This window comes from Quercus lobata, chromosome 10 (assembly GCF_001633185.2).
Source record: "Quercus lobata isolate SW786 chromosome 10, ValleyOak3.0 Primary Assembly, whole genome shotgun sequence".
Taxonomy (NCBI): Eukaryota; Viridiplantae; Streptophyta; class Magnoliopsida; order Fagales; family Fagaceae; genus Quercus; species Quercus lobata.
In genome coordinates, this window is record NC_044913.1 from 40,548,023 (window position 1) to 40,573,347 (window position 25,325).

The 25,325-nt window shown below is 36.5% G+C and overlaps 3 protein-coding genes across 3 annotated transcripts; all 3 read left to right on the forward strand.

Moving 5' to 3' along the window:
* The first annotated feature begins 4,792 nt into the window (after positions 1–4,792).
* On the forward strand, positions 4,793–6,471 carry LOC115962865 (aspartic proteinase Asp1-like). The gene is made up of 3 exons (XM_031081742.1): positions 4,793–5,149; positions 5,484–5,601; positions 6,135–6,471. The coding sequence occupies exons 1-3, from the start codon at positions 5,049–5,051 to the stop codon at positions 6,426–6,428; spliced, it is 513 nt and encodes a 170-aa protein (XP_030937602.1). The 5' UTR covers positions 4,793–5,048; the 3' UTR covers positions 6,429–6,471.
* A 514-nt stretch (positions 6,472–6,985) lies between these two features.
* LOC115962864 (aspartic proteinase Asp1-like) lies at positions 6,986–14,917 on the forward strand. The gene is made up of 8 exons (XM_031081741.1): positions 6,986–7,410; positions 10,475–10,598; positions 12,040–12,260; positions 13,214–13,438; positions 13,551–13,689; positions 14,055–14,252; positions 14,353–14,419; positions 14,521–14,917. Exons 1-8 carry the CDS (start codon positions 7,199–7,201, stop codon positions 14,631–14,633), a joined length of 1,299 nt encoding a protein of 432 aa, XP_030937601.1. The 5' UTR covers positions 6,986–7,198; the 3' UTR covers positions 14,634–14,917.
* A 5,101-nt stretch (positions 14,918–20,018) lies between these two features.
* LOC115964747 lies at positions 20,019–21,901 on the forward strand. Its single transcript, XM_031084003.1, has 4 exons — positions 20,019–20,231; positions 20,318–20,835; positions 20,959–21,332; positions 21,513–21,901. Exons 1-4 carry the CDS (start codon positions 20,019–20,021, stop codon positions 21,899–21,901), a joined length of 1,494 nt encoding a protein of 497 aa, XP_030939863.1.
* The last annotated feature ends 3,424 nt before the right edge of the window (positions 21,902–25,325 follow it).

Genomic DNA, 25,325 nt, shown 5'->3' on the forward strand with positions numbered 1-25,325 from the left:
ATTGTTGATGAAGTGAAGAACTTTGCAGTCAACAACAGTCATTTAAGTTACTGGAGTTAGTCACAGATTGGAGATTTGTGCAACAAAGGAAAGAAGACTACTACAATATTAAGTCCAATTAGGTATTGGAGAAAAGGTTCAACTGTAGGTTTATATTTTGGGATAGGCCAGGGTAATGGTAAAATTCCTCATACTTGTAACCGCTTAATTATTGATTAGTGTATTCTTGGGAGTGATGACTTTAAATTCACCCGGTGGGGTTTTTCCATTGCGAGATGTTTTCTCCATTTGTCAACAAATCACCATGTCAATTTAATTTCCACTGCATTTAGTGTATTTGGTGATTTGTTGATGCCTCCACAATTTACATGTAAATTGACCTAATTAATCAACTTGGGTAATTGAATTAATTAACCGGAGTCAATCTATTTTAACCCAACAATATAGTTTTGGTGAATGAAACTAGAGGTGAAGTTGATGTCAAGCTAATGCTAGGTTGGGAGGATGAAAGATAGAGGATAGAGTAACCAATGATTTTCCATGATTTGTGTTTAGTAAGAGCGATGAGGAAAAAATGGAGGAAAGAGGAGAAGGAGGATGAAAATATGAAAAGAGTACTTGTATTTTTTTTTTTTTCTTTTCCACCATAAACTATTTTTGATGAAAATGATAATATCAAATATGAAGAGGATGAGCTGTAGAAAATTAGTAAGTACAGGCACATCACTTCTCATCCTCCCTCCCATTTCCTATTCTTCTTAAGGAAATATTAATAGGGGTAGATGCAATTGGATTATCATCATCCTTCACCTCCCCCATTTCTATCCTACCAAACATTTAAAATAAAATAAAATATATAAAAAAATAATGCACACAATTTATCCTTCATTTTTCTTCCTGTCCTCTCCATTCCTTGCATTTTCCTTATGTACCAAATGAAAACTAATTTTGTGTAATTAATTAAAAAATGGTTCTAATTGTCAATTCGGTTAATTAAGTAGGTGTTAGAAAAGTATTGCTTTGAAGTCATCTCTTTTTTATATGTTTTTGCTTTTGTATATACTGCAGCTACAAACTAAAGCAATTAATTGAGATTGTCTCTATGTAACATTTTTTTGTCTAAGTTAAATCAATCTCGCTTGTTTAAGACCTTAGCTTTTGACTTGGGAATTGCACATCTGGAAATTGAGCTTGATTCTTAGTAGTGGCCCAACTTAGTAGGATGAATGCAGGTGGCTAATTCAGAAGTTTGATTAATCACACCTCCAACATGTTTACAGGGAAATCGATAGATGTGCAGGTACTCTAGCTAAAGCTCAATGCAGTCAACAGTTGGATTTTGGAGTTTATGTTACTCCACCAATTAGGGGTGACAATTCATATTCACGTGTCGGGTTCATGTTGTGTCGAGTCATGAGTATTAGACTATATGAGTCAATCCTAACTCGACATGTTTATTAAACGAGTCAGGATTCCTAACCCTAACACAACCCATTTATTAAACGATTCAGTCGTGTTAACCTATTTATCAGATTTTATTAAAAAAAAAAGTATTAATTAAATTGATATGAATTATTTAAAATCAAATAAATAAATATTTTAATATAGAATTTAGAACTAACAAGTAATTGCATCACATATAACAATTCAAAACTAAAACATATCTCAATATCACATATAATCAATCATAATATGTGAAAGAAAATAAACCACAACAATTAATAAGTTTATATACCTAAGGTTTGAAGGATATATTGGTAAAATGTCATTTAATTAAACGAGTGCAAACAGGTCAAACAGTTTCCATGTGATGGACACTAATCCAACTGATTTATTAAATGGGCCAGTCATGTCAACCCAAATATGACATGAATCCATTAAGTTTCAACTCATAACCTACTAATTTTGTGTCATGTCATGTTGGATTCGCGGGTCGTGTCCAATGTTGCCACCCCTACCACCAGCATAAATGCTTGCCAATTGCAAGTTGTGACCCTTAATCTTGTTGCACACAGTTTACCACACATTACCATATGCACTCTATTGATATCGTGTTATCAGTTCAAATTGTAAAGTGGTGAAAACATGATTTCACAATTTGAATTGAAAGCATATTACATTGTGTAATAATCATTAGTTTATTATCCCGGTTCAAATTCTAACTTTTTTTTTCTTTTTTTTTTTTTACATAAGGAAGTGGTGTTGTAATCTTTTGGTCAGATTATTACACTCCATGTTCATGAGAGGTAGTTATAAACCTAGATCAACTCGGCTGGTTTGACTATTGATCTAATGAACTGATACTTAGGCTGATCTAATTGTTTAATTGGACTACTTATGCAATTTAACTTGTAAAACCTAGAGGGTATTTTGCAATTGGTGTAACCTAGGCAGGTAGTTTTCACCAAACCAATTTTTTTAATTTAAAACAAAATTACCTTTATAGGTCCATTTTGCACATTTATGTGCGAGGAGCATAACAAAAATAGATGTATTTTATAATGAGGTGAAGAACAAAGGATATCATACTGTTTCTGGACTTTCAATGAAGATAAAGCTTAGATTGCAATCCATGAGAGCAACTAATGAGATATATAATATGCATAAAATGTGACTTTGGAGTTTGAAATATGATTTTGTTATTGTAATTTTAAGTAATGTGATAGGATTTTATTTAACAAAGATATGACTAAAATTTTATGACACCCTCTTATTTTATGTTTTCTACTGTTGCTACTTGTGAAATGTGGCTACTTTTTTTTCTAATAAATTTTAATTACCAATAATCAAATTCCTAGACCTAGTTTGAGTATAACAACCACCTAATCCAATAGTATAGTGAATGGAATTTGAAAAATTCGAGTTTACAGTAGTTTTTCAAGTCCATTGAATGCACTATCTAGGTGTCGTTTGGATTAATGTTTAATATTATTTCCCTACTAACAAAAAAAATTAAAAAAAAAAAAAATGCCAAGCAGGCAGGGAACTCGGGGAGTATATATGTCAATCAGCAAGTAGTTTTGGATTCTGACAAACCAAACAACATTGTCGCATATCAAGCAGATAGCAAGCCAAACTTCAGTTTATATTACACACGCCAGCACAATAGAGAACGACCTTACTTGATCAGGATCCTTAGTTGTTAAGGAGACAGGAACCTAAACCCGGTAGATTGAGGCACCAGTCTGTAGGTGGTCGTTCTCAACTTACTTCGGCTAGTTGGGATGGTCTGGCGGGCTCCAAAAAAAATTCTTTTTGACTTGTTTACACACTGAGTTTTTTTGAAGAACTTTTGGGGCAGATTTCTTAAAGATTGCAAATGTACACAATGTTTTTGATGAAATTCGAAAGTGATGTTTTGTCAATTTTTTTTTATAAATTACAATGCACATAAGTTGCTTGATAAAATTCCTGACTGATGTTTTGTTCTTATTCTGTAAGTCCTAAATCCTAATACATGAAAGAGTGGTTAGGGGGAAGAGAAATAAAGATGGGGATGCTGTGTTGTTGTTTTGATGGGTTTCAATAAATTATTTGGATATTTTGATTTTGTTGTTGTTCTTGCTGAAGGACTAATTTAATTGAATTGAATTGTTATAGGTGGGTTCTTATTCGCTGTTTATGAATTATGACATATCTATTAGTTGTATTAGTTTTTATTTTATTTATTTTATTTTTATCTATGTGCTAAGATTTAAATTTTGTGAAATTTAAACTAGGGTGCTTGGTGTGTTTTTCTTATCCTACTTTGAATGGTTTGAATAGAGGCTCTTGTTTTGGTGGAGATACATGATTAGAAAAATATATCATCGGCACGGTTCATCACCAAATTATGTTAAACAGCCAACGAAATTAGATCTCATATACCTTTACATAAGGTTCATTTGTAATTTGGTTGGAATAATGCTTTAAGTTGAACTCAGCATCACAAAAACTGCCATAGCAAACTGCAACAAACCTTAGATGCCAGAATTTTGAAAGCCCTCTTTGGTTGGATCGATTGTCTGTTGCTGAGATTGCTCAAGAGTCGACTCACTTGCCCCGAAAGAGCTGACCGTAATTGAGGCGTTGTGACAGGAACTGAAAGAGCTGGCCTGACCTTGGGTCAGTTGCCAGAAAGTTACTTGAACCAACAAGGATTGAAGTGTCGGAAGAGAAAAGACCATCATTTGGCAGCTAATGGTTTTTCTGCTGAAGTAGAGGCTTTGAGAGGATGGCTGGACAGTAACGCTTCACGTTGGACAATCTTAAGCTTGTCCACTGCCTTTCTTACCCAACCATTCTCTTTTGTCCATTGCAATATTCTTCTGTTTAACATTCAGTAGTGGCTGCAACAACATTGAAATCTTTGTTCTTTCTTTCTTTTTCGATTCTGGGGGGGAAGACATTGTCAATACATTTTTTTATTTCTTCTTTAAATCTTATGTATCTTGTAGTCTGCAACCACATAATACTGTCATCCTGTTGTGTAGACACAGACAATTATGGATTTACCGAATATTTTCATCCCATTAAAAAGACTGCAGTGCATGTAAATTCACTTCAATCAAAATTTAATATTACTTTATAATTGTTCTTAACACCAATTTTATGATTTATCATCAGGTTGTGTTTGTTTAGGGAAGTCTGATGCCATCTTTTATGATAGTGAAATGAATTTAATGGAGCCTCTTACTTTTTGTCTATTGTTTACTGAAAGAAAAAAAATTTGCTCAAATCAGTATTCACCTGCTATTCAGCAAAAAAAAAAAAATCAGTATTCACCTGCCACAATGCGTGCTTTCCTTTTTATATTAGAAAACTAAAACTAAGTAGGAAAATAATAGAAGAAAAATCTTAAATATCCATCTCTTTTTCTTTTTTTCTGTGTGTTTACCAGTTTGATATTCTCATTGTTGGATTTCTTAAAAAAATAAGATTGCAAAGGTTACTTTGTGTTACCATTCAATTTCTATATGATATGTTAAAACGCATTAGACTATTGTGTTTGTCCCCACTCCTCACAGTCATCAGCTTCATATTTTGAACAGCAGAGGCAGAATAATAGGATGTCTATGCTGCCAGTATTAGCGCAAGTGACATTACTGATGCTTAACCGAGTTGGGTCCTCAATTTTGTTTCCTCTTCATGGGAACGTGTATCCTATGGCGTATGTATTCTTGTATAGTATATAATACGTCATTCTTACCCACTTGTACTTTTTATGGATCACAAAAAAAATATATATATATATATATTCTGTATTCACCTTCTACAATGCATGCTTTCCATTTTAAGGTATATAACATATAACTAAAACTAAGGAGGAAAAGAATAAAAGAATTTAATATTTTGAATTACCAGTTTCATATGTTCGTTGTTGGATTAATAAAAAGAGAAAAAAATTGTAAAGGGTACTTTGTGTTATTATTCAATTTCAATATGATATGTCCAAACCCATAGGATATATAATGTGTTGAAATCTAACACTAAGATTTTTTCAGGTTCTATAATGTTACCCTCAACATAGGCCAGCCATCAAAGCCTTACTTTCTTGACCCTGACACTGGTAGTGACCTCACATGGCTCCAGTGTGACGCTCCCTGTGTCCAATGCACTGAGGTAAATTGCTGTCACAAAATCTCTATGTTGTTTTCTTCTAATTTGTACATTGCTTCTTCTTAAGCTCTGCTTATTGTTATATTATGATAGAAAACAAGAGAGATTATACTAATATAGTTATATCATGGAATAACTTTCATGCAGCTCCAAATTATAGCCACTTTGAATAAATTTCCTGGTGCATTGCTTGGTATCCCTCCTGCACTGTCATGATATTCTAAATCTTGGGTCTTTTTCCTGTCAAATTGTGCCACTACTGCTGTCCCCTGTATTTTACTCAGAAACTCATGTTGTCCTAAATGCTATGTATATAGTATATCTGTTTTCCACAGCATATTTTCAGATTATTCAGCTTATTTGGGTTATGTAAAACTTATTAAAACTCTAATTTTTTTTAGATACAACTATATTTTTTCTAAACATTTATTTTTCGTCTCACACAATAAACTGATGAAAATAAGCTTTCTCAAACAAACACAGTTACAAGTAAGAAACCGTTCATGACAATGTGATAACTTTTTTTTTCTTTGCAGACACCTCATCCACTTTACAGGCCCAGCAAAAACCTGGTACCTTGTAAGGACCCTCTTTGTAAATCCTTGCTCCTGCACGGATGCAAATGTGAAACAACAGAGCAATGTGAATATGAGGTTCAGTATGCAGATGGCGGTTCATCTTTTGGTGTTCTTGTCAAGGATGCTTTTTCCTTCAACTTTATAAATGGAGAACAATTGAAACCTCGTCTAGCCCTTGGGTTGGTGACTTTGCTCATCTCAATTACATTTACAAACTCGCAATTTCTGGAAATTGTTTTCAAACCAATCTAAGATAATTATGCTTTTGAATAGAATCGTTGTAGTAAGCTTTTCATATTAAAGTTTGGTAATTTTTCTCATACTAATTTGCAAATGGTCATGTCAAAGCAGCCTAAGAACAAATCTCTTCCAAATGATGATGAGAATATTTGGAAGAGATTTGTTCCAAATCTCTTCCAAATTAGTATGATGATGGGAACACCCTGAGCTGTACGTGCCGCCGCCACTGCAAATAGTTTATACCTATAATATTACTCTTTTTCCTTATGCACAAAGCAATTGAGGTCGTCATTACAAACATGTCAGCACTAGACTCTTTTTTTTTTTGGACCAAGTTAAATCTCTTTAGAAGTCCACCAATACAGTATTCCAATCTGAAAGGAGGGAAGGAATAAAGAACTGCTGGCATTAAGTCCAACGCAGGTTCCATAATAAACCTAAAAGAAAAGGAAAGAATGTTAATTAGAGATCTAGAGAATTAAAGGAACAAGCAATACCCATTCGTCCTTGGCTTACAAGTACTACTATTAATGTACTACATGACCTATTTGTCACACCACCCACCTATCCAAATTCCCATCTAGAAAAATGAAAAAAGACCCTCCTCAATACCCAGGACATCGTTTTGTGCCAAAAAAAACCCACAAAACGTCAAGAATTCAAAAGTGATTGAAAAGACCCTCCATTCCTCTCTTTTTCTCAGTCATTTCATCAAACACATAGTTCAGCCTTCACACATTTGCAAATTGAGGTAAATAGAAAAAGAAAGACTAGAGAGAAAAATGAAGGTGGGAATGTTGGGGCTACTACGTGTGGTGGTGTTGATGCTGGTTTTACGTGTTTCCTCATCGTCATCAGCTTCATATTCTGGGAAACAGAATGGAAGGAAGTCTATGCTACCAGTATCAGCACAAGCAACGACATCTTCGTTGATGCTCAACCGAGTTGGAAACTCCGTTGTGCTTCCTCTTCATGGCAACGTGTATCCTGATGGGTATGTCTTTTATAGTACGTGTTAAAATTATTCTTACCCACTTTCACTTCAGGGAAAATGCTGTTATAGACACTTTAATCCACACATCTACGCATATGCAAAAAAAAAAAAAAAAAAAAAAAAACCTAAAATCGTGAATTGAAGTAATATTAATAGTTCACTTTTTATGTGTCACTTAAAAAAAAAAAGTAATTAGAGTTAAGAATAATGGTATTAAAAAAAAAAAAAGAATAATGTCATGGATTTGACATTTTTTTTACAATTAATGAGATATCTGTTTTGCTGAGTAATATAACTTTCATCTGGATCTATCTCTACACAAATTATAATAGATCATATCAATAGTTGTTAAAAAAATTATGTCATAGACTATATATTAGCAATTAAGGACGTGCCAAGATGAGTTGTAAACCCAAACATTCAAGATTCAACCCCTAGCTAGGAATTTCTCCTAACTTGACCCACACATAGGCCTTTGCGGGTGGCTCATGCATTTAGGGTTTACTCTACGGGTTGGACTAAAGGGCTTACCTTGGCATAGTCCCACATCATAAAAATTAATATCTTTTATTGCAAGAAAAAGATATTAAGTATTATGAAGCTAAAAATAAGGAGGAAAAGCACAAAAGAAAATTCTTAAATTAAGTATCCATGACTTGCGAATGTGAGAAGAAACAATTAATTCAAGAGGGTGGCAAATGGTGGGAATCTGAAACAGAGTAACCATAGGAATTTGAATTAGAAAATAAAGAATTTTTTTTAGAAGAATGAAAAAAAGGGGAAAATAAATAATAAAAAAAGGAAAAAATTAATATGGCCGCTGATGTGGCTCAATTGGAGTGTAGCAACAATAAATACTACGTTTAAGCTTTTAGACATATGTAGATATAGACTAGTAAGCCAATGTGATGCACAAATAATGTTGTAATGTTTTATGTAAGATGATTTTGAAGAATGTTTTACATATATTATCGCATAATTGCTATATAACTTTGCTAGTAATGAATTTATCATAAGAAGCAACAATTAAAAATTGCATGCACATATCCATTATAATTTTTCAGTTTAAGTAATGAGCAATAAAAAAAAAAAACACTTATGGCTTTCCCACATCAAGATCCCAAACACACACAGTCAATTACAGCCTTTAAAAAACCTACAAGTCCACAACATTCGACCTCAATATCCAAATCATAATTGTTATTGTCACTCAATATAAAATGCAAGCCCCCTTCCCTGATTGTAGACAACTCATATGAGTTAGTATTAAATGGAATAACAATGTTGGAGCTAAGTAGGTGTCGTTGAAAGATTGAAGGTAAATGATATCATTTTTTGTCTTAGTATATTTGACATGGAATGACATGAAGGGCTATGGGTAAGTGTATATAAAGGAGTAGAAATGCAAAAGGTGAAAATAGTTGGTTGAAATGCAAAACGTTTTTTATGTATGTATGAGGAGGAAAAATCTTGAATCATTGAATCAAAAGAAACAAAGAATCTTTATTTATTTATTTTTTAATCAGAAAAGTCTTGAAAAATTAAATCAAATGAAACAAAAAGTCAATATTTAATTTGTTATTATTTCCGATGTGGCACTTGAGAGTTTGCAAGGAATGTGCCACATAGCAAAAACTCATACTCTACCATATGCGCCCTTTTTTTAAATATATATATATATATATATATATATATATATACTAGTAAGTTGCTCATGTGATGCATGGATAATTTTATAATATTTTATGTAAGACGATTTTGAAAAATGTTGTACATATATTATAAAGAAAAAGTAAACTAAATTAAATTAAAGAAACATATATATATATATATATATATATAGAGAGAGAGAGAGAGAGAGAGAGAGAGAGAGAGAGAGAGAGAGAGAGAGAGAGAGAGAGAGAGGAGAGAGAGAGAGAGATTAAAAATTAGTTTAGTAGTTTCACTGCACATTTGTAACATTCTCAAGATAACAATAGTTTTTTTTTTTTTAAAAAAAAAAAAAATCATGAAACCAAAAATAAATGCAAAAGAGTAATAAGACCATGATAATCAACTAATTTGTATTGTGTTAACAGATTGCATACCATTAATTGAAAGTATACCCAACTCTCTAACCATCTTCTATTCATCAATAGTGCGGCATTAAGGCATAGTGTGGGCAAGTGTGTATGCATTTGTCTTATAGATTATTTGAAATTATGGTAGAATATGATTTTACATTGCGCACACAATATTCTTTTTACTTATATACCCAAAACAAAAACTATCCAACCAAATTCCCCAAACCCAAATCATTTTTAAGCTCCTAATTTTTTTTTAAAAAAAAAAAAAAAAAAAAAAAATCTACCCGTAGGGGTTTAGGCAACTTGATGGTGGTGGGAGACGTGTATGATGGAGGTCGGGGCCTCTTAGATTCCTCATTCTCTCTCTTACAAATACTTTGTCAATCTCATGTCTTTTATTTTGGTGATAGTGAAACAATGTGTTTCATTTAACAATCCTCAACATTTTCGTGTCTCTCTATCTCTCCAAAGGCCATATCTGGTTAGTTATTACTATTAGTTCTTAAGTAGTATTAGTATTTTTTTGCTTTTGTTTTTAATACTAAAGCAGTGGATATGTTAAAAGACATGAAGAAGAGATAAATGTATGATATAAGCTCAGAAAATTAATGAGAGATTAATGAGATAACAATAAGTTAATGTCAACTTTTGGGTAATAGCAAAAAAAATTTAAAGAAAAGAGGTAAAAAATGACTAAATGCCGTCATATGGTGGAATCTCATGCACTCCCACATGAGGTCTATTTCTTCATTTCCTCCTATGTGACTTTTGTCGAACTCATTTAAGTTTTGTGCGTGGTACATAGTTCATGATGCGGAATTCTTTTAGGTCATCCTAATCCTAATTGTTTTTTTTTTTAATCCTTTTTATTTCTATTTTTTATTGTTTCTATTTTTTTAATATATTATATATTTATTTATTTGAATAGAAACAAATTTCTTTTTTTATTCTATTTATTTTGTATTATTTATTTGTATTTAACACTTGGATTTTTGTAGGTTCTTTGACATTACCCTCAACATAGGCCAGCCTTCAAAGCCATACTTTCTTGATCCTGACACCGGTAGTGACCTCACATGGCTCCAGTGTGACTTTAAAGGTCCCTGTCAGAGTTTCACCAAGGTAAATTGCTATGACAAGATCTCTATCTTGTTTTCTTCTAATTTTTACATTGCTTTTTCTTATAAGCATGCATAATTAAGTTTATTCTCTACGCAGTAATGCTAATGGTTATATTATGACAAGAAAAAGGAAAAAGAGAGAATATAGTCACATGACTCACATCATGGAAACGTGCATTGTAGCTCCCTGTTAGAAAAAGATGAAACATGACCCTGAAAACATAACTCTAATACCGTTTAGAAAAGTTGTGACAGGGACATAGCTTTGACACAGTTGTAAAGTGTCTTGAGGAAAAATGAAGAAGAATTTAGAGAGAGAGAGAGAGAATAATGAATTAACGTAATTCAATCTTAGATGTCCACATCCATAAGAGAAAGTCCTTGATGACACATCCTTCATAGTTTCGTGTTATAATGAACTCATTGATGGATATCCATGATATCCTAAAATCCTAGAGTAACAATACTTGAACTACAAGTAGAATTATGGTTATTCTGCTTATATTTTAAGACTTTAGATTGCTTAGCTTATACTCTAAGTAGGATTAGATAGTTTGAATCCAGACAACAGACTTGGGATTGTCTAGGATTGCAACTTCATATATTTAACACTCTCAATCTATGATAATTTAAATATTTAGGGAAAATTAACATTTTTCACCTTAAACTATATTTTATTTACACTTAACCCCTTGGACCATTGAAATGCATGATTGACCCCCCCCCCCACCCAAAGTTATAATTAACTCCATTTTAATGCCCCTTGAAGTCTATTTTGGTGTTAAGTATGACACAATTAAGTATTAAAAAACCAATTTACCAATCTCTCCAAAATAGAGGTAGATGGGTACATTTGTCTTATAATGCTAAATTCGGTTAGACTTAGCAACAAAACAAATTGCAAGGGGTTATGTGTTACGAAGTTTTTACTTTAGGGGTCAATAGTGTATTTTGATAGTTTAGGGAGTAAAGTGTAGCATGGATATAGTTTAGGGTTGAAAAATATAATTTCCCCAAATAATTATCTTGATTCATTGCTTCCACCAACCCAGATATCCCTCATTTCATGTTATTCTAAATCTCGTGTCTTTTCCTAATTTCCTATTAAATTTTGTCACTATCATTGCCTTCTCTATGTTTATGCTATCCTCATTGTTATTAGAAAGTCATGTTATCCTTAATGCTTTTGGTTTCTAAAACTCATATATGTTGGTGATAGTAACTAGTATTAATGACAAGGATAAAAAGTAAAAACTGTTACAAACCATGTTACACACACTATTATACACATTTAAAAAAAAAAAAAAAAAAATTGAAATGGCGAGCTAAAGTTTGAAATCCTGTCTTTAATTCATGATTTCAATTCAAAAAATGGGTGTATAACAATATTTGTGTAACAAACATTACCCGAATGACAATATGTTACTATGTTTTCTTTCCAGGCACCTCATCCACATTACAAGCCTAGCAACAACCCGGTACTCTGTGGGGATCCTCTTTGTAAATCCTTACACCCTCCTGAATACAAATGTGAAACAACAAAGCAATGTGACTATGAGCTTTGGTTTCAAGATGGCAGTTCAACCAGGGGTGTCCTTGTCAAGGATGCTTTTTCCTTCAACTTTAGAGATGGAACACAATTGGAACATTCTCTAGCCCTTGGGTTGGTCACTTTGTTTGCTTCCTTGATCTCAATTACTTTTACATGCTCTCGATTCTCAATTTCGTTAAATTTGTTTTCAGAGAAATCTAAGAGAAAGAAGCTTTTGAATAGAATTTTTGTTGTAAGCTTTTCATATTGTCTTTTTATAAGAGTTCTTATATGAAGCTGCAAGTTTTGTGAAAGCAGCTTAAGAACAAATTCCTCCCAAATGGTGACTAGAATAATTTGAATCACATATTTTCTTTGAGACTTTTACTCCATATGGTAGCAATATTTGCTGAGAACTTCTCTTTTGACCTTTGTAACACTATGATGGTTCTCTTAAACTCCACACCAAAACAAAGAGGGAAAAGAAAGGCTCTTTTCAACTTCTAAAAATCCAGACGATACCTGCCTATTTTTTACTATATAGTTGCTGGGAATTCGCATCTTATATATATATATACCCACACACAAACACGAGAGAGAGAGAGATGAAGTTAAACAGTAAATTGCAAAGTTTGTATTTTCTTTTCCTGGTAATGCGGTCCATCAATGGATCAGGCTGTTCATATTTGTCATTTAAGAACCAGAAATGATGAAATTGAAATGAAGCTGGAACTTAAATGTAACTATGTCAGGAGGAAAGCACAAGAAAACTTCTTAAGCTGAAAAGAATGCATTTCGAAGTATGCTGGCCATGTTTTAACATGGCAACCAAGCATTACATACATAAAACTGCATTATTGTCTCATCTAACTAAACTAACCATTCCCACTACATTTTTAAGTGGACCTATCCATGACAGGTCACAATCATTATTTGATACTGACATATAATTTTGTATTGCATATATGCATGGTGATTGTTGATTATAACTAAGTGTTGCTATGGATGAATGAAAAGTGCTCTTATCCCGTTAGTCATGAGTTGCTTATGCAAACTGTTACTTATGAATTTTTTATTGTCTGCAGCTGTGGATATAATCAAACTCCTGGTCCCTTTCCAAATCCCAATGACGGTGTACTTGGCCTTGGCAAGGGAAAGTTGAGCATTGTATCGCAGCTTAGTAGGGATGGTTTGGTGAGAAATATCATTGGTCATTGTATAAGTGTCCGAGGGGGAGGATATCTCTTTTTTGGGGACGACCATTATGATTCTTCACTTGTGCAGTGGATATCAATGTCAAGTGATCTTCCGTAATTAGCCCCTCTGGATCACTTCTATTCAATTTAAACAGTCCTCATTATAGTTCTTATTTTTCTCTTATTATAGCAAACAGCCAAACACTCTATTTGTGATGTGTTTCAGTGAATATTACTCACCTGGGTGGGTGGAACTCAAATTTGGAGGGCAGCCTACTGGAATTAAAAACTTACTCACAGTGTTTGACAGTGGGAGCTCCTACACCTACCTATATCCTCCGGCTTATGAAGCTTTAATTACTTTGGTGAGTGAAAAGCATTCTGAATATTGTTTTCCAAACTGTAGTGTTAAAAATGCACCAGAAATTGTACTCATAATATGGATAAGGCTCTGGCACCAGTTTTCTCTAATTATTTCTGAATAGTTTTAAATATTTTCGAATTACTTTCAAAACTCCTAAATTGCTAAACGATAATAGATGCTTCATTTCCTCTTCCATCATAGTTTATGTCGATCTCAAATTCATTCTTCATTTCTATTTTCCATTCATCAAAGCCTAGGAAATATTTTCCAACATTGGTGTTTTTCTCACTACAAAACTTTCAGAACTACTTGATTTATAGATATACGTTACAGATTAAAAAAAAAAATTGTGAAATGTATTTGTAGGTGAAGGAAGAATTAACTGGAAAGTCCTTAAAAGAAGCATTGGATGATGAGACTCTCCCACTTTGTTGGAAAGGTGAAAGACCTTTCAAAAGCCTAGACGATGTTAGGGAATACTTCCAGCCCATAGCATTGAGCTTCGCCAATGATGAGAAAGATACTCAGTTTGAACTGCCCCCTGAAGCTTATTTAATTATCTCAGTAAGTTCCACCCTAATTCTCTCCCTTGTTCTTTTCACTTCTGTCTCTGTTTGCAAGTAAATAACATACATTCAAAACACTAACAAACATACTATTCCAGCACAAGGAAAATGTTTGCTTGGGAATTCTAAATGGAACAGCAGGGATGAATTTGAACATCATTGGAGGTAATTATTGGTACATATTGAGCACAACCATGAACATAATAATATCAAACATCCAAAACTGAAACCCCCCTTTGGTCCCCTTTGTTTTTGGTTTTTGTAAGACATATCAATGCAGGATAAGGTGGTGATCTACGACAATGAAAAGCAGCGGATTGGATGGGCTCCTGAAAAAAACTGCGATCAGCTTCCAAAATCTGAAAGTACTAGCATTTGATGATGATGTCAACTTCTCATCCATGTCAATCCATCTTTGGTATCATCAAAGAGCACTTAAGCTATGATTTAGAGGAGAACAGACTGAATAGTTGTTGAATGTATCCTCTTTGTATATTATACACACGGAAATATGCCTGAGCAAAGTGTGCGTTGTACTATTTGATATGTATTTGGTATAAACGGTAAAAGGTTATACACAGTTACATTTAAAAATATTGCTGATTGCTTAAAAGGAATTCACCTTGTAATACTGCTCTGAGTCCTTTCCTGCAAAATTTCTATTTCAAGAACCAGAAATGTGAAATAATATACAAATTTGTGTGGCAATCATTTCTTGACTTTTAGTGTCTATCATTATGTTTTATCATTTTATCTTTGGTTTTCAAACTTTTCTATAAAATGACAAAAACAAAAATTGGTGTTTCATAGAGATGAATGAGCTCACTAATTGGATTCAAGTGGAAGTTCCTTGGTGTATGCTTTTTGCTGATGATATATGTTAGGGTCATATATTCTATGTAATTGACCAATCATTTGACAAAACGCACCTTAACTTGTAATTTGGTAGATCTAAGCTAAGTTCAATGTATCAAGAAGTATGTTGTTCAAACATATCAAGTGGTTTCATTAAAGACATGAAGGTTGTTTCAAGAAACAACTGAAGAAAAACTATTTCATTAAGTCTTGACACAAGCTCAACAAATGCTACTATCAAGGATTAATGGAGAAGCTCGACACAAGTTCGATATATCGAGATCTACAATTTCAGAATTTCCAAATCTAAAATTCGGCTCATGAAGTCTTCATTTGATTAGGGTTTCTTTTCTCACAACCCTAGTCATATATATGGCTTATTTTAGAAGTCATTATGTACAGAAACAGAGACCTAGAACTCATATGCTCTGTATGAAGCAACTACATTTGTATGCCATAGGGTTTTGTAACCAAGTACTTCTTGATCTTTATTGTTGATGAAGTGAAGAACTTTGCAGTTAACAACAATCATTTAAGTTACTGGAGTTAGTCACAGATTGGAGATTTGTGCAACAAAGGAAAGAAGGCTACTACAATATCAAGTTCAATTAGGTATTGGAGAAAAGGTTCAACTGTAGGTTGGTATTTTGGGATAGGACAGGATAATAGTAAAATCCCTCATACTTGTAACTACTTAATTATTGATTGGTGAATTCTTGGGAGTGATGACCTTAAATTCACCTGGTGGAGTTTTTCCATTGCGAGAGGTTTTCTCCATTTGTCACTAAATTACCGTGTCAATTTAATTTCCGCTGTATTTAGTGTATTTGGTGATTTGTTGTTGCCTCCACGATTTACATGTAATTTGACCTAATTAATCAATTTGGGAAATTGAATTAATTGACCGGGGTCAATCTATTTTAACTCAACAATATAGTTTTAGTAAATGAAACTAGAGGTGAAGTTAATGTCAAGCTAATGCTAGGTTGGGAGGATGAAAGATAGAGGATAGAGTAACCAATGATTTTCCGTGATTTGTGTTTAGTAAGAGCGATGAGGAAAAAATGGAGGAAAGAGGAGAAAAAGGATGAAAATATGAAAAGAGTACTCGTATTTTTTTTCTTTTCGACCATAAACTATTTTTGATGAAAATGATTGTAAGGGCGAGGGCCCAAAATAGTATATTGGGCCTTAGGTCTTGTCCAAGGACATTGATAGGTCCAAGGAGAAACAAATAGGTTGTCCGAGGAGGAACTCCTCCTCAGATATAATGAATATAGTTCACAATATGTACTCCATCAGTTAGCGTAATCATCCAAGAAGCTCCAATGATAGAGACATGCCTCACGAACATATGAGAAGGAAGGAAACCTAAAAATATCTAAGGAAAAACTGCCATCCCCGCATTAAATGCATTGTAACTACTTTTCTGGTCGCATTTATGTGGAGAAGACCTTTAAACAGTGCTACTTTGGCTACCACAACTCACAGAAAACCAGAGAGGGTGTCTGATGGGACAGGTACTCAAGTAAGGGCTTGGATGATCAACAGGTGTAGGGTGAAGATGGTCCAAAAAAGGATATATAAGGTGAAAGACTCTTCATGGAGAAGAGGATGGGAAAAATAGAGATAGAATATAAATTGTCTCTGTATCCAACTGTGATTAATATATACAATTATGATCTCCTTGGAATGAAAGTCCATTGGCATAAAAAATTTCTTATTTGTGTTTGATTGTCATTTAATACAATACTAGCCATTGTTCAACTCATTAGGGCCTAGTTCTTTGACCCATTCTCTACAAATTTATTGTAATGAACTCATTGGGTCAAGATCCTATACATTTTGGGCTTGGGCCACAAATCGGGAGCCTACAATTTGCGTTGTCTGTGAAAAGAACTTGTGTGATTGTCAAAACAATGGTCAACTATGGCAAATTCAGGCTCACAACGGGCAGAATCCATAGCATCTCAAAGTGAAAATCCTTTCGCCAACCTTGAGCGTAGGAGAGATTAGGAGGGCAGCGTGCACATTACACAAACAAGCAAAAGCCACTCTTGAGTTAGGAGTCACGTCTCTCAAGAACAACACAATAAAGCCATGCAAAGGGAAATTGACCAGCTTAAGAAGAAGTTACGCCATGCACAATGAAAATGAACTCCCACCCTGTCTAATTCCTCTTCCAATGTTAAGAAGGATAGTGGTGATCGACGTAGATCAAGGACTCCTCCTAGCGAATCCTTCTCATATGAATTGGCGCACCATAGTGAACGCCAATGCAAAAGCCCCATTCATAGAGGATTGGGAAATGATGTGATGAGCAAAGCTTTGAACCAGATTGCAAAGTCGCCATTCATGCATAGGATCGAAAGGGCAGCTCCTCCTCGGCGTTTCCATAAGCTAATATTCACCATCTACAATGGGCGAACAAACCCGGTGGAGCATGTGAGCCATTTCAATCAGTGAATGGCTGTCTATTCTAAGGACGAAACCTTAATGTGCAAAGTGTTCCCATCCGGTTTGGGACTCATGGCGATGAGATGGTTTGATGGCTTGAGGACGGGTTCAATAAATTCCTTCAAGGAGCTCACTCGGGCGTTTGGCTCCTGTTTTATCACATGTACCAGGGTCCTTCGGCCCTTAAACTCCCTATTGTCTTTGTCCATGCAAGAAGGGAAAACCCTGAAAACATACTCGGACAGGTATTGAGAGATGTACAATAAGATAGAGGGTAACTTTGAGGATGTCGCCATCAGTACCTTCAAGAGTGGCCTCCCAACCGAGCATGGTTTAAAGAAGTCCCTAACAGGAAAACCAGTCACCAGCCTACGCCAACTTATGGACTGGATTGACAAGTATAAAAGGGTTGAGGAAGACCAGCAACTAGGTAAAGGAAAGGCTAAGGTTATCCTTTAGGAGAGAAGGGATTTCAAGTCAGATCGAATCAATAACAACCGGCCTCGAAGAGATTTTGCTGGACAATCAAGGTCTACCAACACCCAGACCGTTTATGTAGTATTCCGAGAACCAGTGCATCAGGTTCTAGAGAAGATTAAGAACGAGTCATTCTTCAAATGGCCAAACAAGATGGCTGGAAACCCCTTGAGATGCAACTAGAGCTTTTATTGCCAATATCATTAGGACTAGTGGCACACTGCGGAAGACTACAAGAATCTGTGGGACTATTTGGACCAGCTGGTCTGAGAAGGGAAGTTGAAGCAGCTGTTGCACCATTCTAGTGGCCAAGCGGGGCAGACAGGTTTGGATCCTCGGAGAGATTCTTCTTCAAGATCTTCTCTAGGAACGATTAATGTCATCTTCGCTACCCCCGATAGGATCGGTTCCTGTCCCTCCAGAGTGATGTCTACGGCTCGGCTATCAACCGAAGACAGCAATTCAGAACTAAAAGAGCCAGAATAGGGGCCCCGTTGGTTTTGGGCTTCTTGGCTGACGATAAGATCGGAACTATCCAACCCCATGACGATGCTTTGGTGGTCATACTCAGGATAGGGGGGTACGATGTGAAAAGATTGTTGGTAAATTAGGGAACTTCTATCGAGATAATGTACCTCGACCTGTACAAGAGGCTGAATTTGAAACCTGAGGACCTAACAACGTACGATTCCCCACTAATAAGTTTCGAGGGGAAGACAGTTACTCTAAGAGGTTAGATTAGACTGCCCATACAGACTGATTCGGATGTGGTGGAAGTGGACTTCATTGTGGTAGATGCTTATTCACCTTATACAGTTATTGTGGCCAGGCCTTGGCTTCATGCCTTAGAAGCCATTTCTTCTACCCTCCACCAGAAGGTGAAGTATCCGTCCAACGGCCAAGTTAAAGAGATTGTAGAGAATCAATCCATGGCTAGGTAGTGTATGGTGGCTGCCATCTTGCATAGGCCCAACGCGAAGTCCTTGGCCTCTGCTAAAAGGAACTTATAGCAATCAAGAACTTTGGTACTGTCCAACAATGAATCAACCGAGGAAGCGAAGTGCGAAGATCTAGAAAAGGTTGTTGTTGGCGATGATCCGGAGAAGTTCTTTCAAGTCGGCTCCCAGCTGCCTCCCCGAGAGAGAAAAGAGCTAATTGAATTCTTGAGAAAAAATGTGGATGTATTTGTGTGGAATGCTTATGAAGCTCCGGGAGTGGACCCAAGTTTCATTTGCCACCATTTGAATGCCAGTCTATCTATTACACCCAAAAAACAACCTCTTCGGCGCTCATCTAAAGAATATTATGATACTGTCAAAGATGAGGTAACGAAGTTTAAGCGGGCGGGGGCTATCAAAGAGGTTTTCTATCCTAAATGGCTAGCCAATACTGTGGTAGTAAGGAAAAAGAATGGAAAATGGCGAGTATGTGTGGATTTCACGGATTTAAACAGGGCTTGTCCAAAAGATCCTTTTCCTATGCCTCGGATAGACCAACTGGTAGTTGCTATCGTAGGCCATCCTCAAATGAGCTTTTTAGATGCCTTTCAAGGATACCATCAAATATTGCTAGCACTAGATAACCAGGAAAAGACAGCTTTCGTTACTCCCACTAGAAACTACCATTACAAGGTAATGCCCTTCGGCTTGAAAAATGTAGGATCCACCTATCAAATGATGATGATTAAGATGTTTGAACCTCAATTGGGCAAGAATATTAAAGTTTATATAGAAGACATGGTAGTGAAGACCAAGGTGGTGTCCAAGCATGTGGGAGATCTCGGAAATATTTTTGAAATACTAAAAGAACACAAGCTGTGCCTTAACGCCTCCAAATGCTCTTTTGGTGTGGGATCAGGAAAATTCTTGGGCTATATGGTGACCCACCGAGGAATTGAAGTTAATCTTGACCAGGTTATGTGATAAACAATTTGTAACCACCTCGGAACCCCAAAGAAGTTCAGAAGCTAACCAAAATGACTGTTGCTCTAAACCGGTTTATTTCTCGGTCCGCAAATAGATGCAAACCCTTCTTCCTATTGATGAATAAATGGAAGGGATTTGAGTGGACTGAGGAGTGTGCTTTGGCATTTCAGCAACTTAAAGAATACCTATCTTGGCCACCTATCATGTCCAGTCCTAAGACGGATGAGGTATTGTTTTCTTATATTGCAGTGGCCCCTCACGCTGTGAGTTTGGTATTGGTACAAGGGCCAGTCTATTATATGAGCAAATCACTACATGAGGTGAGATTTGCTATCTACCACTGGAAAAGGCCATCTTAGCAGTGGTGCATGGTACACAAAAACTTCCCCATTACTTCCAAGCACATACAATTGTCGTCCTAACTCAACTTCCACTCAGGGCCATACTTCGAAGTGATGATTATATGGGGAGGATTGCAAAGTGGGGCACAGTTCTAGGCGCTTTTGACATCAAATACATGCCTTGTATCTCTGTCAAGGGTCAGGTACTGGCAGACCTTGTGGCCGAGTTCACTGAACCCCTGTTAGAAGAAACATCAACAACACAAAACATGGATGGAAAATCGGTTAGCACAATCTCCCTGCAAGAACCTTTATTCTGGAAGGTATATGTTGATGGTGCGGCAAATCGAAGGGGCTCTAGGGTGGGGCTAGTTCTGATCTCTCCCGAGAAGCTCACCATAGAAAAGTCATTAAGATTTGGCTTCTTGGGCACGAATAATGAAGCTGAGTACGAAGCCTTGCTGGAGGGAATGTCCATAGTTCAAAGAATGGGAGGAAAGGCAGTAAATATGTTCTCAGACTCGAGGTTGGTCGTCGGCTAGGTGAAGGGCGAACTAGAAGCAAGAGATGAGAGGATACAAGGGTATTTAAGTCAAGTTAGACATTTGCAATCAGGATTTTAATCCTTCATTCTTTTGCATGGCCCTAGGAATGGAAACACACACTCCGATTCCTTAGCCACACTGGTGACCTCCTCGGCACAGAGCCTACCTCAGGTTATCCTTATAGAAGACTTGTGTAAACCCACGGAGGTCAAGGGACAAGCGGTTCATGTTCACCAAATCAGGGTAGGGCTCAGTTGGATGGATTCCATAGTACTATATCTGAGAGAAGACATCTTGCCGGAAGACAAATCAAAGGCTGAAAAGATAAGAAGAAAAACGTCTCGTTTTTTGCTATCCAAGGACCAAAAATTGTACAAGCGCTCTTTTTCTGAGCCATATCTACTCTGTGTTCTCTCCGAAGCGACAGAGCTACTCCTTGAGGAGCTGCATGAAGGAATTTGTGGAAGCCACACAGGAGGTAGATCTTTTTCTCACAGAGCCATCACTCAGGGCTACTGGTGGCCAAATATGCAGAAAAAAGTATAAGAGAATGTGAAAAAGTGTGATCAGTGTTAGAGGTTTGCACCAAACATACACTAGCCAATAGGAGTTCTCTACCCCCTGTCTAGCCCCTGACCTTTTGCTCAATGGGGCTTAGATATAGTTGGCCCTTTCCCCAAAGCAGTAAGGAACAAGAGGTATTTGTTGGTCGGCACTGACTATTTCCCTAAATGGGTTGAAGCTGAACTTTTAGCAAATATCAGATATGTGGATGCTAAGAAGTTTATTTGGAAAAATATTGTTACCCGGTTTGGGGTCCCTTATTCCCTCATCTCGAATAAAGATCTTCAGTTTGACAGTAAGTCCTTCAGGAGATACTACTGTGAATTGGGAATTACGAACAGATATTCTACTCCGACTTATCCTCAAGGAAATGGACAAGTCGCGTCTATTAATAAGGTCATAGTTAGTGGACTCAAGAAAAGGTTAGATGATGTGAAGGAAAAATGGGTGGAAGAACTGTCATATGTCTTGTGGACGTATTGAACCACGCCTCACAGATCAACAGGGAAGACCCCCTTTTCAATGACTTATGGAGCCGAGGCTGTTATTCCCTTAGAGACAGGCTTCCCAACACTAAAGACCAGCTCGTTCAGTCCAAGTAGTAACAATGAGTTGCTAGAAAGGAGCTTGGATCTTATCAAAGAAAGAAGAGAAAGTGTAATGGTCCAATTGTCATACTACCAACAAACTTAAGCAAGGTTATGATGTCAAGGTAAAGCTAAGGCCACTAATGTTTGGCGACTTGGTATTAAGGAAAGTTCTAGGCACTACAAAGAACCCAGCATGGGGAAAGCTAGGACCCAATTGGGAAGGACCATATTGCATCATCTTTGTGGCTGGTATAGGGGCCTATTTCCTTGAAGAGTTAGATGAACATGTAATACTGAGCCCTTTGAATGTAAACAACTTGAAGAGGTATTATTATTAATGAAAATTTCATTTATCAATAAATTCCCTTGTTGTGGAAAAGTATTGTGCTTCATGTTACTCAAACTGTTCAAGTATTAAACAGAACCTAAGTCCTGCATGGCTCCTCGGACCACAGGCTTAGGGAAATTAATTACTTGGGACATCTGTAAAAGTATTAAACAGAATCTCAGTCTTGCATGGCTCCTCGAACTACAGGTTTAGGGAAAATTAATTACTTTTGACATCTGTACAAGTATTAAACAGAATTTAAGTCCTGCATGGCTCCTCAGACCACAGGTTTAGAGGAAATTAATTACTTTTGACATCTGTTCAATTATTAAACAGAACCCAAGTCCTGCATGGCTCCTCGAACCACTGGTTTAGAGGAAATTAATTACTTTTGACATATGTTCAAGTATTAAATAGAACCTAAGTCTTGCATGGCTTCTTGGACCACAGGCTTAGGGGAAATTAACTACTTTTGACATCTGTTCAAATATTAAACAGATCCTAAGATATGTCAGGTCTCTCCGACCACATATTTAGGTGAAATTAATACTCAAGGGCATGTATATAAGTGTTTAAACAGATCCTAAGATATGTTAGGTCTCTCGGACCACATATTTGGGTGAAATTAATACTCAAGGGCATGTACATAAGTGTTTAAATAGATCCTAAGATATGTCAAATCTCTCAGACCACATGTTTGGATGAAATTAATATTCAAAGGTATCTATACTAGCATATAAACAAAACCTAAGGTCAAAACAGATCCAAGGCTATGTTTACATCCTCGAGTTGAAATCTTTAAGCAAATTTAAACTTATATTTATTTACATAAGTGATGAGCAATATACAGATTGTCTGCCTCTTTTATTTTCCCTCACATGATATAAGTCTATCAATATCAATCTTCATTACATAAGATTCAATTCACAATACAAACACTTAATACACAACTTTGCCCCTAGCACTTAATCAAATTACTTATACTATTAAGCAACGTATTATTGTTGGCTTTTATTGAAGGCACAGTAACAACAGTTCAATGCTATGTATAAAAATAATAAAATTCAAATTACAAAAGATGAAATGAAGAACATTCTTATTGAGTGATAAAGAAAGTACATTGTACGCATTGACATAGAGTCATTTAAAAAAAAAAAAAAAAAAAAAAACTACTACAAAAAGAATTAGAAAAGGAATCCTAAGGGCTAAGCTTTAGCAGAAGGGGCAGGAGGATCTTCCTTCTGGCTTGGCTGAGAAGTAGGAGCATCCTTGGCCTTGGGGTCAACTTCCTGAATCTCGGTCTTTGCTTCCTTTGCCTTGGCAACATCTTTGGTCTCAGTAGAGGGCTTTTTCCCTTTGCCTTTGCCTTTCTCCCCTTCAGCCCCCTGGCCTTGGTCACCAGCCTGGCTGGATCCCTTCGAAACTTCAGGAAGAGAAAAGGCATCTAGGATAGCTAAAGGCTGCTCGGAAGATTCTGGGGCAGGGGCAGGAGGAGAGGAGATAGCAGCCGGGACTTCGTGGATATCCGGATGGTAATAGACACTCTCGGGCTGCCTCTAAACAAAATCTGCAGGGACTCCTACAACGCTAAGGGCCCTATCGTATATCACGTTGCAATAATCCCTACACACCTCTGAAAGCTCATCGGCAAGCCTTACCTGCATCTCCTTCACACCAAGCAGATATGAAGCCTTCTTTTCAGCCTCGGCTACTTCCTTGGCTAGTTGAGCTTCTTTCTTGGCCTTCTGCAACTCAACCTTAAGATTTATGACCAACTGCCTTGTGGCCAGATCTATCTCAGTCAAGTGCAGTTTTTGGTGCTGATCCTCAGCTTGCCTTTCAGTAGTTTTCAAACTAGCCTCAGCACTTGAACGAGCTTGGTCCACCACTTTAAGTTTCTCGAACAGCTCAATTTGCTCCTGCCTAGCAGCCTCCAATGATTTCTCAACATCAGCACGAGTGAGGGCCTCAGCATCGGCCTATTTATGAGCGTCACGGTACTACTCCTCGGCCACAAAAACTTGTTGAGTAATCTGCCCAAAGACCACAAAAAAAAAAAATAATAATAATATGAGTTAAAAACAAAAGCATGATTTAGCATCTAAATTCATAAGTAGATAGACTATTTACCATAGCAAGGTCCCTCTTCAGGGATAGGAAGATGTCATTTTGTGTAAAGCGCCTGTAAGCATCCATATCCTTAAGAAGAAGTAGAGGCTGCTCTAAGGCTTTAGCTATATACCCCGCTTGACCCCTTTGAAATTCCCGGACCGAGGCATTCCAAGGAATGGGAGCCCTGTCCAATTCCAACAGAGGACTCCATGTGCATTGTGTCATGCGCACATCAGCCCTATTTTGTTCTTCTCCGCTATTCATGGACTGGGATTTCCTGCCCCGAGCATCTGGGACCCCCTTCTGTTGTTTCGTTCCCTTCCAAGGACCTACCTTGCCTTCCTCAAGCGTCTCGAATGGCATTTTCTTCTTCAAGCCAAGATTTGGCTTCAGGCCGAGGTTGGTGGGGATCTAGGGAGGGGGAGGGGGAAGATTGAAGGGAACTTGGAACTTAGAGGCTCCTTTCAATGTTGACTCCTTGCCCCTGGAAGCCATGAGCTCCCTAAAACTCTTATTGCCCTTGTTCAGCACCATACTGTCTTCCTCTTTTTTTGAAGGAGCTGTCTGGGCGGGCGAACACTAGAATTGGGGTATGAACACCAGAATTCCTATCTGATTCACCCTCGGCGACTGAGATGTTGATTAGAGGAGCCCTTGGATTATTTTCTTCCTCAAAATGGAATTTATCTATCTCCTCTTATAGTGATAAACAAGACGAGGCAATCTCCTCTTCAGGTATTGCCACTACTTTAGGAAAATTTTGTGGAAGTGGCAGTGCAACTGGTGGAAGGTTCTGTGGAACTGGCAACACAACTAGGGGAAGGTCCTTCCAAGCCAAAAATTCTAGTTTGAAGATGTCAATCCGACACAATCTGGA